The 16,661-nt window shown below is 40.1% G+C and overlaps 2 protein-coding genes across 2 annotated transcripts in view; both read left to right on the top strand.

Moving 5' to 3' along the window:
• Positions 1–16,541, top strand: part of LOC136842431 (uncharacterized) — a 19,612-nt gene extending 3,071 nt beyond the window's left edge. The window contains exons 2-11 of the mRNA XM_067109759.1: positions 2,432–2,532; positions 3,097–3,193; positions 5,684–5,844; positions 6,633–7,607; positions 8,593–8,946; positions 9,086–9,221; positions 9,819–9,979; positions 12,221–12,316; positions 14,542–14,658; positions 15,284–16,541. Coding sequence (XP_066965860.1) covers positions 5,830–5,844; positions 6,633–7,607; positions 8,593–8,946; positions 9,086–9,221; positions 9,819–9,979; positions 12,221–12,316; positions 14,542–14,658; positions 15,284–15,715 — 2,286 coding nt within the window. The 5' untranslated portion in view covers positions 2,432–2,532; positions 3,097–3,193; positions 5,684–5,829 and the 3' untranslated portion in view covers positions 15,716–16,541. The remainder of the gene's footprint in view (positions 1–2,431; positions 2,533–3,096; positions 3,194–5,683; positions 5,845–6,632; positions 7,608–8,592; positions 8,947–9,085; positions 9,222–9,818; positions 9,980–12,220; positions 12,317–14,541; positions 14,659–15,283) is intronic.
• On the top strand, positions 243–1,227 carry LOC136842954 (salivary glue protein Sgs-4-like). Its single transcript, XM_067110968.1, has 2 exons — positions 243–318; positions 590–1,227. The coding sequence occupies exons 1-2, from the start codon at positions 243–245 to the stop codon at positions 1,225–1,227; spliced, it is 714 nt and encodes a 237-aa protein (XP_066967069.1).
• Positions 16,542–16,661: the final 120 nt, after the last annotated feature.

Genomic DNA, 16,661 nt, shown 5'->3' with positions numbered 1-16,661 from the left:
AAAATATAAGGCAAATATAAAGAGTTCACTCACCTGAATAAGTTTCATGGAAATGAACAAATGAGCGGGAGCGTTCTGTTAGAACCCATCGTGCATGCCGTTATCTAAGCAGTGAATTATGTAGTTGGCAATTAGTCGACTCTGGTAGGTCACAGCTAGGCCACAAAAGGGCGTGGGGCTAGCAACCTCATCCCACAATGCTTGGTAAGAACAGGAAGGCTAGCACCTGAAGGCGTACTGTGATGTTACCCAGTAAATTGATATCACCCAGCTCTTGGTTCTCGAGATTAATTCTGTGCCTATCCGTCCATGCTGGAGGTAAGCAACATTGGGTGAAGCCATAACTCGGATGGGTGACCATCAATAGATAGCCCGAAGTCATTGACACATAATGAAATACTGAGTAAATCCCGTAGGCGGTTAGTGCCGTCAGTGCTCCTCACGTGGTGCACTGTAGGCATTACTAAAGGTTCTTTGCAGCGTCCCGTCGGCCCCTAGCTGCAACCCCTTTCATTCCTTTTACTATACCTCTGTTCATATTCTCTTTCTTCCATCTTACTTTCCACCCTCTCTAACAATTGTTTCTTAGTGCAAATTCGAGGCCTTCCTCCTAAGTTCAAGCCGGAACCCCAAAAGTTCAAGACGGAACCCCAAAAGTTCAAGCCGGAACCCCAAAAGTTCAAGCTGGAACCCCAAAAGTTCAAGACAGAACCCCAAAAGTTCAAGACGGAACCCCTAAAGTTCAAGCCGGAACCCCAAAAGTTCAAGCTGGAACCCCAAAAGTTCAAGACGGAACCCCAAAGTTCAAGACGGAACCACAAAAGTTCAAGACGGAACCCCAAAAGTTCGCCGAACCCCAAAAGTTCAAAGTTCAAGCCGGAACCCCAAAAGTTCAAGCCGAACCCCAAAAGTTCAAGCTGGAACCCTGAAAGTTCAAGACGGAACCCCAAAAGTTCAAGCTGGAACCCCAAAAGTTCAGCTGGAACAAAAGTTCAAGACGGAACCCCGAAAGCCGAACCCCAAAACCCTGGAACCCTGAAAGTTCAAGACGGAACCCCGAAAGTTCAAGCCGGAACCCCAAAAGTTCAAGCTGGAACCCCAAAAGTTCAAGCTGGAACCCTGAAAGTTCAAGACGGAACCCCAAAAGTTCAAGCCGGAACCCCAAAAGTTCAAGACGGAACCCCAAAAGTTCAAGCTGGAACCCCGAAAGTTCAAGACGGAACCTGAAAGTTTCGCCGGAACCCCAAAAGTTCAAGACGGAACCCCAAAAGTTCAAGCCGGAACCCCAAAAGTTCAAGCAGGAACCCCGAAAGTTCAAGACGGAACCCCGAAAGTTCAAGACGGAACCCCAAAAGTTCAAGACGGAACCCCAAAAGTTCAAGACTGGAACCCTGAAAGTTCAAGAACCCCAAAACGGAACCCCAAAGTTCAAGACGGAACCCCAAAAGTTCAAGCTGGAACCCCGAAAGTTCAAGACGGAACCCCGAAAGTTCAAGCCGGAACCCCAAAAGTTCAAGACGGAACCCCAAAAGTTCAAGACGGAACCCCAAAAGTTCAAGACGGAACCCCAAAAGTTCAAGCCGGAACCCCAAAAGTTCAAGACGGAACCCCAAAAGTTCAAGACGGAACCCCAAAAGTTCAAGCTGGAACCCCGAAAGTTCAAGACGGAACCCCGAAAGTTCAAGCCGGAACCCCAAAAGTTCAAGCTGGAACCCTGAAAGTTCAAGACGGAACCCCGAAAGTTCAAGCCGGAACCCCAAAAGTTCAAGCTGGAACCCCAAAAGTTCAAGACGGAACCCCAAAAGTTCAAGCCGGAACCCCAAAAGTTCATGCGAAGATGCGATGCATTGCTACCATAAAACAATTCAACGTGTACTTTAATAATTAATTTTATATTTTACCCGTTTATTTACTATTCTGTCTTTTTTCTGATAACTGATCTCCTCTTTCTGTATTTCCTATTTTTCTATAATTTCTTTCAAATGAACGCCATAATATTCTTTGGAAGCGTGAATTTCAAGTCTTTGGCCCCTGTACGCTTGTTCCATATGAAAAGGGTTCATTGTCTGAGTCATAATCATTATCATTATCGTCATTAGGGTAAGGAATGAATCGCAGTGATACTCGTACAATGGACGATGACCAAATGTCTTGAAGTGTCCGCGAATGCCTGATAGCGAGAAATAAATCTTGTTTAGTTAGTTATTTGCATATTCAGTCGCCTATTTTATTACCAACCAACAAAACAGGCCATGTTGTATTTATCTGGGTATTCTTCAAATTTTGCATAAGCCGGACTAGCCAATAAAGCATGTCCCATAATGCATTTAACGAGCAATCGGTTCTAGCCAGTTTAATGATCTAATCATCCATGCCTCTAATCACCGACCAGTTTAATTACATACATGATCTGTTATGTTATTCTTTCCAGCCTGCGAAAATGTGACCGTGGTGGATTTGCATAGCGATGGAATCGTATCACTTGATAATATCGTGGACGTCCCAACCAACGCATTGCCGACACTGTACCAGGTAATGTAACTCAGTTAGAAGAATCATTAAAGGTTAGAAAACTGTATACTTTCTTATCACTGAAAACCCGTAAGGGCGTAATGTCGTCAGTACACCTCATGCCGTGCACTGTAGGCATGACTTAAGGTTGTTCGGCCCCCAGCTGCAACCCCTTCCATTCCTTTTACTGTACCTCCGTTCATATTCTCTGCCTTCCATCTTACTTTCCTAACAACTGTTTCATAGTACAACTGCGAGGTTTTCCTCCTGTTACACCTTTCAAACCTTCTTTACTCTCAATTTTCCTTTTCAGCGCTGATTGACCTCAACAGCCTTTTGCCTAGATTTGATATTCCATTTCAGTGTTTTCAGTCGAAATTTGTATTAATTTGTTGATTTATCTGTTTTTAATTACTTAATTCCTCTTTTTTGTATTTCCCATTACTTCTTTCGAATGAACACCACATTCTATCGAAGCTTGAATTTCAAGTCAATGGCCCCTGTGGTGGGCTTGTTCCATATGAATACGTTCATCTTCTGAATAATAATATTAGTAGTGTTCAACCATCTCTCTGTCTCCCACAGTTCAGCACCTGCCTCAGATTCCGGCTGGACCACTACAGCGAGTACGCGACATTCGTCAGTTATTATGCAGAAGGATATGACAATGAATTATATATTTGTAAGTAGCAGACACTGGTATTTTAGCCATGTAATCTTGCAGTACAGGAACGGCAGCACCAATGTGCGGTAAAAGTGCCTCGCTGTCGAACTTCTCAGTTCCAGAGGTCCTTTGTTCCTCCTCACACCGTTGGACTGTGGGACAGTCTCCCAGAGGATGTGCAATTGGAACTTCAGACCTTCAAGCGAAGAACGCAGTGCATTACTACCATAAAACAATGCAGCTTGTATTTTGATATTTCACTTACCTTTTTATATATATTTATTTATTTATTAATTTTTCTAATCATTAATCCATTCTTTCTGTATTCCTCATTACTTTATGTTGCTTCTTTCGAATGAACACCATAATATTCTTTGGAAGCTTGAATTTCAAGTCAGTGGCCCCTGTGGTGGGCTTGTTTCGTATGAATAGGGTTCATCTTCTGAATAATAATAATAATAATAATAATAATAATAATAATAATAATAATAATAAATAATATAGGAATATTATAGAGACAATGTTTTTACACGATTTTTGAATCGAGGTTCAAAAAATAGTTGTAAAGTTCCTTCATTTGTTTTTCGAAGTCCTTAAACACCATGACCTCTCTTCAAGTCCCCGGACTTCCGTTCTTTTTATTCATTCAAGAAGTATATATCACTAAATTTCCCTACCCTGTCACCTGGTCCTTTAAGTCCGCAAGTGCATGACTCTCCCTTGAAGTCCGCAAGTGCATGGCTCTCCCTTCAAGTCCTTATTCGGACTTTTTAGGGTATTCTATATTACTGAAAGTCCCCAAACTTCACCTGCCCTTTGAAGTTCACGAGCTGGACTATAATTCTTTCAGTTTTTGAGTGTCCGGACTATTCTTTCCCCCCCTAATGTCTTGGACTTTAACTTTCGTCAATTCCCGCTCTTTTATCCGTACCCTTGCTGACCCGGATGAGTAAGGACATTGGGTTTTCTCAGTCGGTCTCGACTCTGTGGCGGCACTTTATTGTCCTCTTAAAATATTATTATTATTATTATTATTATTATTATTATTATTATTATTATTGCTAAGAAATTCACAATCTCGTGAAAAACAATCTTTGTGATAAAAATCCACAATTATATAGTAAAATATATTACTATGTAAAATAAATTGTTTATTTTACATAGTAATATATTTACTATCTAATTGTGGATGATTATTATTATTGTTATTATTACTTAGAATTTCACAATCTCGTGAAAAACAATTTGGGTAATAAAAATCCAAAATTATATAGTAGAAATATATTACTATGTAAAATAAATTGTTTATTTTACATAGTAATATATTTGCTGTATAATTTTTTATTTTTATCACAAAGACTATTATTATTATTATTATTATTATTATTATTATTATTATTATTATTATTATTATTATTATTATTATTATTATTATTATTATTATTCAGAAGATGAACCCTATTCGTATGGAACAAGCCCACCAAAGGGGCCACTGACTTGAAATTCAAGCTTCCAAAGAATATTATGGGGTTCATTCGAAAGAAGTAATTGGAAATACAGAAAAAGGAGATCAGTTATTAGAAAAACAGATAAATAAACAAAATAATAATTAAATAAAAATGTACGTACATAGACAGCATAAGAGTACTGTTTACTGGCAAATCTAGGGTTAGACATCAGTACGAAGATTAAGAACAGGCAAATAAAATGGATAAATGCTTGGAAAAAAAAACATTCTCGCTATATATTTAAACTTTAAGGAGATAATAAAAAAAATTCAGCCTCGCCAGTCAAAACTGTTTTGAGCCTAGTGCCATTGTTCTAAGGAGAGAGTAAACAGGAACACCACTGTTGACTTTTCTCTTAGTTAGAAAATGTCGGTCAGAGATCGATGGAACGCTTGTTTTTTACGATATCAGTACTGTAACTATTACCGTGCCTGTATCGAGGGTTACATCATGGTGTGGGTTCAACTCCCCACCCCAACCCCCACCCCAACCTTTCACCAAACAGCAGGAACGCCCCCATCTCACCGTCTGTCTCTCCATAGACTACGGTCCTGTGCACTTAAAAATCCCACACATTCATCTGTGAAGAGACTGATGAACCAACTCTCCTTTATGGGAGCGAAGTGCAGACGCTGAATGTAACTTACAGAAGAAGGTTGAAGTTTGTATGAGTCTAGTGAGCAAAGCAAAAGAGGTCTTTCCAGTGAGGCGCACTGTAGGCATTAACTTAAGATTCTTTGCAGCGTCCCCTCGTCCCTTAGCTGCAACCCCTTTCGCTCCTTTTACTGTACCTCTGTTCATATTCTCTTTCTTCCGTCTTTCTTTCCACCCTCTTCTAACATTTGTTTCACAGTGCAACCGCGAGATTTCCCTCCTGTTACAACTTTAAAACCTTTCACTCTCATTCCGTGTCAGCGCCGAATAACCTCACGGGTCCCAGCGCCTGACCTTTGGCCTAAATTTTACGCTCCATTTCTATCCTCTTCTTCTTCCATTCTAGCGTTCAGGAAATCAAGTGGTTTTGGGTTCGCCTGTTGCAACAATACTCTGAACTTCGACGGTGATACGCCAGGGTCTCCCGTCCGGCCGTTGGAGTGGAACAGCTTTTGCTTGGCGTTTGACTTGAAGTCCAGACTCTATTACGTGATGCTGAACGGCCAAGTGAGTCTTGAAGTCCTTGTATTCTTAAATTGCAGATGGCAATGACATTTCCTCTGATGTGCCGTCAGTGCAACTCACGGGGTGCACTGTCGGCATTACTAAAGGTTCTTTGCAGCGTGCCTTCCTTAGGCCCCGAGTTGCGACCTCTTTCGTTCCTTTTACTGCACCCCCTTTCATATTACCTTTCTTTCATCTTGCTATCCACCCTCTCCTAACAATTCTTTCAAAGCGCAACTGCGAAGTTTTCCTCCTGTTCCACCTTTAAAATCTACCTACTCTCAATTTCCTTTCCAGCACTGAATGACCTCATAGGTCCCAGTGCTTAGCCTTTGGCCTAAACTCTATATTCCCTTCCATTCCATCAGACTTTTAGATCAGTGAGTTTTGGAAGGAAATAAAAGTCACGACTCCTTTCCTGCACCTTTGCTTTATTTTTTTGGTTACCTTACCTCAAAGCCAGTGTTCCCATGCAGAATTTTTCATATAATATACGTTTCTTTTGGTTTTTCTATTGTTTATTTAAAATCCATAGAGAATTTCATCTTAATTATGTGAACATTGCTTTGTTGCCACTCTCTTCAGTAGTTTCGTGTTATTGCTAAAACACTGACCAACCTCCTTCAATGTCTTGTGGAAGCAGGGTACTGCATTCCCGCTGCCAGACGTAGGTAAGAATGGCTTTTCTTTGACTGTAAGCCACATTGAGAGCTAGCCAATTATCTCTGCTTTAGAAATTAAGATATAAGGACTAACTTATCCATACAGCCCTCTTTGTTTCTTCTCAACAGGTCCTGAATGCTACAGCCCCGTTTTTTCGAAAGGCAAACGACAGCGAGGCCATCAAAATTGCGGGAGGTGGCCGCCTTGTTCTGGGCAGTGATCTGGACAGCGCAGAGGGCGACTTCTCCCTCTTGCAGGTAGCGAAAGGGGAAATAGCTAACTTCTTGTTCTATGATGCCTTTCTCGAGCCTCAGGCTCTGATTGATTTCGCCTCCTGCCAAACGAAGATTGAAGGACTGGAGCCACTCTACCAGTTCTCGAGTTCGTGGCCGATATCAGAGCTTAGAGGAAAAGCCGAGCGGTATAGTGCCCCAGTTGAAACTGTGTGCAGGACACACAAGGCCAGTCATTTCATTATACTTTTCCCTCACAAAATGACCTTCTCAGAGGCATCCCAGTGGTGTGAGGTTTTCGAGGGATCACTTGAAGTTCCAGAAAGTAGAGAGGAACATAGAGAGTCTGTTGATCTGGCAGAGAAATTCGTGGAAGAGTGCACAAGTGCTTGCCAAGGCATATATTGGCTTGGACTTCGCGGAAATGTGTCGAGTCAGACGTGGCTGCGGACTGACACCGGCGAAACGCCTCCTTGGCAGAACTTTATGAAAAATGAGCCAATAGTCGGTAGTTGGACTTGTGCTGCAGTTCAAAGAGCAGCATTTGGGGGTTCTTGGACACGCTCGCTTTGTGATTACGCCACGTGCCCCATCTGCAGGTACGAACAGCTGCCGACTCTCCGTCTGCTGGGACTGTGCTCCTCGTCAGAATTTGATTCGTTTTACGCTCTGAGACACGGGAGGGACGGAAGACCGGAATTCATTGGACACTTTTCAACCATTATCCGGTTCTCTGGGGAAAAATGGAGGATGACCTTAACCAGTACTGAAAGTGGAATATTGGCACTGTCGGACCCAGGTCCTCTTCACGGTTATCCAATTGGCAGACGAAGGTGGACCATAGCAGGGGACCGGTGTCAAAGAGGCGAGGTAATTTAATTTTCTTCTTCTTCTTCTTCTTCTTTGACTTTTTATTAGTTTTATTTTTGGCAGTTCTGTATTTTACAAACCTTATTCTTTCTCTAAAAATCTTGTGTTAATTTGTTCATATAAGAATGTGCTATGTCAAGAGAATGATGGTAAAAAATTACATTTAGATGCGTTAATGTGTGTGCTTGCATTAGGAAAAGAAATTTTCCTTGGAAATTCATTATTATGGTTGACTGCAAAAGTGTCAGAGTTTTCATCACGTTATATTTTTCTTTCCATTGTCTTGAAACGCTGGATGGCCGAGCAAGTAGCCTATCCAACCGTCGCCGTCCATTCTCTCCACATGACCATACTGTCTGAATATTCATGTAGTGCAAACGGATGAGTGAAGCTAGTCTCATGCAGAAGCTGATATTTCACAGTGGTATTGTAGGTCTCGATTACGGTAATAAGACCTGCAGTGAAATCATGTGATAACTCTATTGAGCACTGCTTCGCCAAAGCAGAAACTTTGAGAACCAGAAGTCAGATGTCTGTGCGTTTGTCGCACTAGCAGACACTAACAAAAAATGCAATAAACTAATTGATAAAAAATAAGGAGTCACCAAGCCAATGCTGCTTCAAAAAGACACCTGATTATCGTAAGCCCATAAAGTTACCTTTGTATATACAAGTCATCAGACAGAATGTAGTTCATCATCACTTATAGGTTCTGGGGATCAGTTGACTCAGTGAAGGCGAACCTTCTTGGGGTTTTTCCTCCTCATGCAGGAGTTTTCATTCAGGAATGCGCATGATTCCTTTTGACAGAAGAGAAAGGAAAGACAGTATTGTTATTAGACGCCCCCTGCAGATGCTGAAGTCGCAGCCTCCCTTAGGAATTAAAATGGCAGATGGTAAACTTTGATTTGCGTTTGTTCTCTGAATCTGTGCACATGTAACCGAGTGTCTTGTACTGCAGCCCTCTGAGAGTATTCATCATCAGTTACAGGCAACGCTCCTCTTCACCCTGTGTGACGAAAGCCAATACACCTGTGATGATGGAAGCTGCGTTCCTTACGAGCAGAGATGCGACCACAAGACGCAGTGCCAGGACTTCAGTGACGAGAAAGGCTGCTCTGTCATTATATTACCACAAGGCTATTCCATGGCAATCCCACCTCCTGTGTCGAGCGACGACCCGCTAGAGCTTTTCTTCTGCCAAGAAATCATCTCCGTGAGGGAGGTGAACATCGCTGAATTCAGAGTGCAGATTGACGTGCGACAGACAGTCAAGTGGAGGGACGCCAGGCTCAACTTCAGGAACCTCAGACCAGGAGACTTCTCCAACAGAGTAAAGGTGGGTTCTGTCACACCCCTGCTTTTGTTATTGTCGTGCAAAATTGTACGTTTTTGAATGTGGTGTTTGATTTGAGGCTAAGAGCTAAAGATTTCTAATGAATACACTAGAAATTTGAGTATTTTCTTTTACTCTGCAGCCCTCTGAAGGCCTATGGCTTCCAGAGTTTTACATCGAGTCGGGAGATCAAAGCCTTGCAGATTCAAACGTAAAAACCTCGTTTCTGGTAGTTCAGCTAAACAGTGATCCACTTTACAAGGACGCAACTAGTCAAGGTAAATCACACACACACACACACACTGCACCACTCACCTTTGTCGCGCATTCATCCTTGCTCTTCTGGGATTCTTAGAGACTTACACTCTAATATTTTTGCTGCTATGTCAACCTGGAAGTTCTTAGTTCCTCTACTCCTTCCTCCTGAGATTTTGAGATCATTCATGTCTTCACCATTCTGTCAATTTCTCCCATTCTCTTCACATTTTGCCACATTTTCGATTTAAATAATTTCTCACTTGTCTTACTCAGCATTCAGCATGGGAAACAGTTCATCTTAGAAGCTCCTTTCTACCATTCACTTACAGTACCTCCTATTACAGACATTTTCAAGTTCTTCCACCATACTCTGCAGCTTCTCGTCGCAGTCACCAATAAAGACAGTATGCCACCTTCCATTCACAGCCCATTCTCTCACCATACAGATTTACAGTCTGTTTTCCCCATTTTAGTCCACCCATGCTTGGCTATTTTAAGAGCAGTTAATCCAAATTTATCGAGAGTGTTTGGTCAAATTGTTTACGTGATCAGGCTTTGCATAAACAAAGCAATCGAGAAGACGAATTCACTCGAATACTTCCTTCTTTCCTTTGCAGACGAACTGTTCGATGGAAAACAAAACACGATCATGATGATCCAGCGCTCGACCATATCCTTCTCTTGCCAGTTCAACCTTCTGCGGTACCCGTTCGACACGCAGTTTTGCTCCGTTCGTTACTCCGAGATGAATGCTATTCAGCACATCAATTACACGATAGTAAGGGCTCTTCCTTGTAGAGTTGCTACCCTACTCCTTATGCATGCAAGAGAAAGCCTTTCGTCTAAACTGAACCACGGTCTAAAAGTGGTAAAAAGTCATGCTGGCCCCAAAATATATTTTCACGCTAGGCTACGTAAAGTTAGGCTGGGGCGAAAATCACTGTTATAGGGGCTTACACCGCTGGAATCTGCTTATTGCCTAGTTTATTGCAGTAAATTAATATAGTGTAAATTGCTGCATTATAAATGCTGCATCTCGCTGACCAACTTGTCTTTCCCGATGCAGTAGATTCACTAAGCAATATGACTAATTTCCTTTGAGTTAACACTTTTCCGATGAAAACTTGAATATCAACATTGTTACTTAGTATAGTTATAATTCAGATGCGTTGACCTTGTACATAATGATTGCAAGTGATTTTGATTTTGCGTGGGCATGATCCCAAGGCAGGGTGTCCGGGAGATTTATATATATCAAAGGAATCAGTAAAGTTTACATCGATGGGGTGTGAGTCGATTCTATAGCAATTAGCGTGTCTTTGTCTTTGCTAATGCGTATTACATTATGAATCTTGTTCTCTGGGCTTGGTAGTAAGTTTTTTATTCAGTATTGGACAAATATTTTGAAGATAGTATCCTACATGAATATTGTATGTAGAATTTGATAATATCCTGCAAAGATATTACCCTTAATGAGTACTGTACCTGCAATCTGATATCTTTAGTTTGAGAGTAGCATCATGGTTTAAGAAAAACAATTCCGAGAAGTTTCAAGAGTTTTTTCTGCTACATTCACTCAACAACAATTACGAATGCTGAGTTCTGTTTAATGTGGAAGTATCTGTGAATTATACTAATTCTTATCAAAACTGTATCATTATTAATAATATTTGCCTTTATACAGACGGTCTGAAAAAAAAATAGATAAAATGGAAGTGCATATGGACGTGAGTTTGAAAATAAACACTAGCTGGCATCGAAGCCCCCCATTACTATGTAAGGGAAGTATACATCCGGATGCATATCCATTTCTTCCAAGTTTGTTCATTTTTATTTGATAAAGTTAAACGGTCCTGTCAGCAAGGGATCTTGCTCCCAAAACAACTAACCTTCGTTTTTTTAATGAACGGTAGTTGTTTTAAGAGAAAACTTCCGTGCTTACTCCACCATTTAACTTTATGAAAGAAAAGTGCATAAATTTGGGAGAAATGTATATACAACTGATTGTATACCTTCCATATATGTTTCGTGCCCTATTTATTCGGTAGCGTTTCATAGCCACAGTGTTGCAAACGCTGGCTATGAAACGCTCCTCATGACTTGAGGTGCAATTTTTATTGGCAAATTATGGCTATATTTAGCCGAAATTTAGATACGATAACTTGCGTGTTAACAGCTATTTTTTAATATAAAATTGTTAGGATCTCTTTGATAATTTTTTCATCTTTCTATAGCTTTTGATTACTGATTTTAAGCAAAACAGTGTTTTGCTTTATATTTCATAGTAGCTAAACGTATGGGACTATTCCATAGACCTAATTGTGTAACTGGTGATATAATAAAGTAAAAATACATTGGGTTATTTTTCGGAAGACTCCAGCCACCTCCCACATTATAATTTATATTTTTCTTGGGTAAAACACATCAAAACAAAAAAATTCTTCTCAATACATAGCCTTCGTAAATGCTTAATAACAGAGAAAAATAATTTAAGCAAATTACGACGTATAAGGTAAGACCCCCACACCTCTCTATAACTAATACGGCAAAATTGTAACCAGTAAACACCCCGAGGTTACGTTAGGTTGGTATTTTCAGGTTCTTTTAGTTCTCTATCATTTCCTAGCATTTTTGCATAACAAGCCCAAAATTATTTTTCATGCAAAAATGGCTAGGTGGAGTCTTTTGAAATGGCTGGCTGGAGTCTTCCGAAAGTTTACCATATATTGGCTTTGTAGTATGCGATTTTTAAATTTTAATCAATTAAAAGCCGTTGATCTGTTGTAAAGGAAGAAATGTAGTTTTATCGAAGTCTATGCTAATCCGTTTTCTCTGACTGGTGTGAAAGGTAAACTCTAAGCAAGAGATTTAGAATTATCTCAAAATGTTCCCTTCATATGGTATTGACTTTAGTAAATTATGTTTCTTATTAAATGTTAGGTTATCATTTTAGTACTGTGAACGCGATCAGCGGCTTAAGCAGACGCTTTGAAATGAGTGTTTTCTTTTTTTTTTTCAGGAAAGCGTTTCCTTTGAGGGAAATCGCAAGCTTTTAGAGTACAAGGTGACCGGGGTGACTGCCGAATTAATGAGAGATAAGTTGGAGGTCATTAAGGTAAGGGGGCCAAGAACATCTGCCCGAAATTAAATGGGGTGAATGTTTAAAAGATATAAAAATGGTTCCTCAGAGGTCACTCCGCAAACACAGTTGCGGGCACAATACATTGTTGTGTTAGGTGCAGAGTTATTGTACTGTATATTTAACTTTGAACAGTTTTACTTTATAGCTTTTCTCTATTATTGTTAATCCATTATTTCAGTTGACATGGATTTCTCTTGTTTTTTATTATTTTAATCGTCTTTAACTTCAGCTTCTTTAAAATTTCACCAAAATGTTTAATCCTTGGTTCCTGGTTCCATAAAGACAGTTGCGGGCACAAGGCACTATTTGCGTGAGGTGGAGAGTATTATTCCCCCCCTTTTTTTTTTTTTTACAATTTTATTCGTCTTCAGTTTTATTTTATTTTGTAGTACTTCAAAATATTTATTTTAATTCTTGTCCATTACCCTTTCCTGCAACAATAACCCCGAAAAATTAGAGATGTTTATAAACTAGATATTACAAAATATTGTCAGTGAATTTCCACTTTACTTTTAACCCTCTCCCCAACCTCATTTCTTTTTCTTTTTAACTGAGTTAGAGCCATGCTCTTAACTGTAACATCCATCGCTTTCCAAGTTAACAACATTCTTAATTTTCAGGGCTAGCCTTATATATTCCCCTAGTTTTCTGTTAGGGGGTTTCAGGGTCTCTAAAATAATGTTATGATCGTTTATTTTTCGTAAGGTTTTACACCTGAATAAAACGTTCGGTGCTGTCCTCCTCCCCTGCTCTGCAGATATCACAGACCTCGTCCTTTTATTTACCCCGGGAGTTAGCCTTCAAGTTCAACATATTCAGCCTGGCTTTCATTATCATACACGCGTCCTTATGTACTTATTTTCCCCGAAGTTTTCTGTGAACCTCGGCTTCTTCATTTCTTCCCTCTTTTCTTTCAATTCTTTTCGATATCTTGCTTAATTCTTATCTTTATTTCCTTTTTCAATGCCTTTTTTGGCATATTCTCTCATTCCATTAATCTCTATGTTATGTTTAGTACATATGGTTACTAAGGTTTTTGTCCACCGTGGTTTATAGGCGGGGGGGGGGCGGCTCTTAATTGATCTTCTATTATCTCTTTAATTAATCTTTTCTCCTCCGAGTTTATAATGTTGTGGAAAAGCATTATTTTTTTATTCTCAATTCTATAGGCTACTGGCCATATGCTGGACTCTCCTATAGTTCCCCAACAAGGTGTGTCTGCCCTTTGGTTGTTCGTACCAAGGCCTTGGTTCGTACATTCCTCGGAGGATCCTGTATTGCATTTTCTCTAGTGCATTCAGCTCGTTTTCCGTGATGTTACTCCATGTCTCTATGTTGGCAGATAATGTTGGTACCACCAATGTTTCGTAGATCTTTTGCCTTGCTTTTAGTGCCATATTTCCTGCTTTCTTAACGTCCCCATATTTTCTCATTTCTCTTAGTAGGTACTCTCTCCGCCTTTTGATTTCTCGTTTTGATACTTGCTTCCTTTGAGCCATTTATTGTGTACCATTCTCCTAAGTATTTGTATTCTTTTACACTGCTAATTGGGCCATTCTGAACCTCTGTTCTTATGTGGACATCTGTGTTCTTTCCTGCTGGTGGGGAACATTGGGTCATCGACAGATATTAGGGACTATTTCTATATTTCCTATGACTGTTACGTTCTTTCTGCTTGTCTCATTCACTCTATCTGTCACTATGCTGCATAGTTTTGGGCCATATATTGTTCCTTGCCTCACATTTTCCGTTATTTCAATAGTGTATGTTTCTCCGGCAGGGCATCATATAACTGCCTTGCCGTTTTCATTCGTCTCTCGAATCATTAATGCGTCTTTTCATCCTATCATCTTCCCTATCTCCTTGGCGCAATCCTTCAGGTCTAGTGTATCAAAGCATTTGTATGCACCCCTAAACCATATTTACGTTGCGGCGCCTAACAATAAGTTTTAGTCAGTCACTTTCAATCAAAGTAGGTCAACAGTACTCTTCTTCTCCCAAAGCATTATCAAGAGGCTGGCCCCTTTAAACAATTCCTTTACGGTAAGAACTTCATTTTTATCTCTGACACCATCTACTGCAAGGTCTAGAGATGTATTCTGTAGACCTTGATCTACTGTACATTCATGGCTGCTATCTCACAGAGAATTCTCACACCGAACGACGAACTTTATTTAATTCCTGAATTTTCTTCACAGATCGAACTCGTGTTTCAAAACCAGTATGGCTACTACATCTGCAATGCCTTCCTCCCCAGTTTGCTGCTGGCAGTCATCTCGTACCTCACATTCTTTTTCGATAAGGACGACTTTCAGGTACTGAATTTGCCGTGTAGTTCTTACTTGCTTACTGTGGTACTATTCGGGTCCCATCTCTGGGGAAAGTTCCATTAGTGCCTATCAGATTTACAATCTAATATCGGTTTCTGTTTAGAACTTATTCATGATGATCGTTTGAAATTCTAGCTGACAAATTTGACTTCCCGTTTTCAGACTTTGTTCATACAGATTTGAGAAGACTTTTGCTGTGACAGATGTTAAATTGGGGTCTGATTTCTACTCCTTTTACGAATTTCTGCCAAAATGATGCCTGGAAATGTTCATACAGATTTGAGAAGACTTTTGCTGTAACAGATGTTAAATTGGGATCTGATTTCTACTCCTTTTACGAATTTCTGCCAAAATGATGCCTGGAAATGTCAGCTTAGAAAGATTTGAACTCAAATGACCTTATAAAAGATAAATTTGTCGTTTAACTTCCATTCAGTCGTCGTAGGTGAATACTGTGGCGTCACTAGATAAGAAACTGTTTAGTACACGAAGGCTCCAACTTAAGTTAAATCTTAGTAAGTCAGAGAGATCGAAACCATACTTTCTTTTAGTCTATTCTTGCCTAAAGCTGTTGTGGTTCCTTAACTAAAACCAGGATCCATCTTCTCAGGATAGGATCATGGTATCCTTGACCTCTCTCCTAGTGCTGACGGGGCTCCTGACCCAGGCTAGCCAGTCAGTACCCAAGACGACCTACATGAAGACTATCGACGTGTGGTACGCCGCCCTCATCATCTTCGACTTCTGCATCGTCGTCACGTTGGCTGTCGTGGAATTTCTCCACCGCCAGGAACAGAAGAATAACCCTAGTGAGGACCCAAGGGTCACGAAACACTTCCAACATCTTCGGAATGCTGCGTATTCTGATGGGAAGAAGAAGAACGTGATCCCAGTGGTTCAAAATTTCGTCGAGGAAGTGGCGCCAAACAACGATGGGAAAAGTCGGTCTCTCTTGGTCAACAAATTTGCTGTTATTGTTTTCCCAGTGGCGGGAGTATTGTTTCTCAGTTTCTTTCTGTGCTTAGCTTTCCAGATAATTTGATTAGGAGACGATTTCTGTTGTACTGTTTAGGCTTAAATGGCATAGGACGCTATGAAACAAAGTGCCGTAAAGCCATAGAACGTTAATTGTGTTGTTTATTTGTTGAATTCTGGATATATGTCATCCCTGTAGCTCATAGTCCATTTACAGTGTAATGTTATGGCTTTTTCTGGCACTTATAAGATATTAGTGTTTATCACCAAAATGTTCCTTATACCACAAAGCTCCATTAAGGTTCACTAATGGTATACAGTCAACTCGAGCCTCTCAGCAGGATCGAATGGTTGTTATTGTCCCTCATCTAAACCAACGGCCATCACGCCTGAGGCTTTTAAGCTCTCACATGCGTAATCCATTTTGGCATGTTGAATTTTCACTTAATAGCTATTGCAGTATTTGCCTGCTTATTAAGCATAGTGTTGGCTTATAGGCTGCACTGTTTTCAGAATGTTAAATTGCATGTTTGTATGTTTAGGTAGTTTGCTAAGGTGCTGATGTAATTATTGATGTAGTGAAACTTTTCGATTTTAATAAGTAACCCTTGCCTTGAATATTTTTCTTTATAATGTATTACACTCCATACATACATATTAATGTATTGCACTCCAAATACATAGCTGCAACCCCTTAGAAAATTACTAATGTACCTAACGTTGGTTCACAAAAATCCTTGTGAAATAGAAATTACGGCATGTGGAAGTTTTCCAAGCTGTGGAAAGGCAGAATCCGATCTGTTTGATTGTACAAGGTGGTAGCTTTATTGGCCAGAATGGTCAGTATAGGCCAATCGGTGTAAGAGACAAAGATAAAGTAATTATGAAATGACAGAAACACAAAAGTATCCCACTGAAGATTTAAACACTAAATGTCTGTTGTAACATTCGAAAACAAAGGGCACATGACAATTTACAAAGGGTGATTAGCTATCACTGGATCAGTGTCCTGA

This window comes from Macrobrachium rosenbergii, chromosome 10 (assembly GCF_040412425.1).
Source record: "Macrobrachium rosenbergii isolate ZJJX-2024 chromosome 10, ASM4041242v1, whole genome shotgun sequence".
Lineage (NCBI taxonomy): Eukaryota > Metazoa > Arthropoda > Malacostraca > Decapoda > Palaemonidae > Macrobrachium > Macrobrachium rosenbergii.
This window is presented reverse-complemented; position numbering and strand designations above follow the sequence as displayed.

Bases quoted from the DNA above. Each gene is read 5' to 3' on its own strand.
- LOC136842954 (XM_067110968.1), top strand. From the start codon at position 243: ATGTTACCCAGTAAATTGATATCACCCAGCTCTTGGTTCTCGAGATTA. The intron at 319-589 runs GTAAGCAACATT...ATTGTTTCTTAG, and splicing joins CCTATCCGTCCATGCTGGAG to TGCAAATTCGAGGCCTTCCT.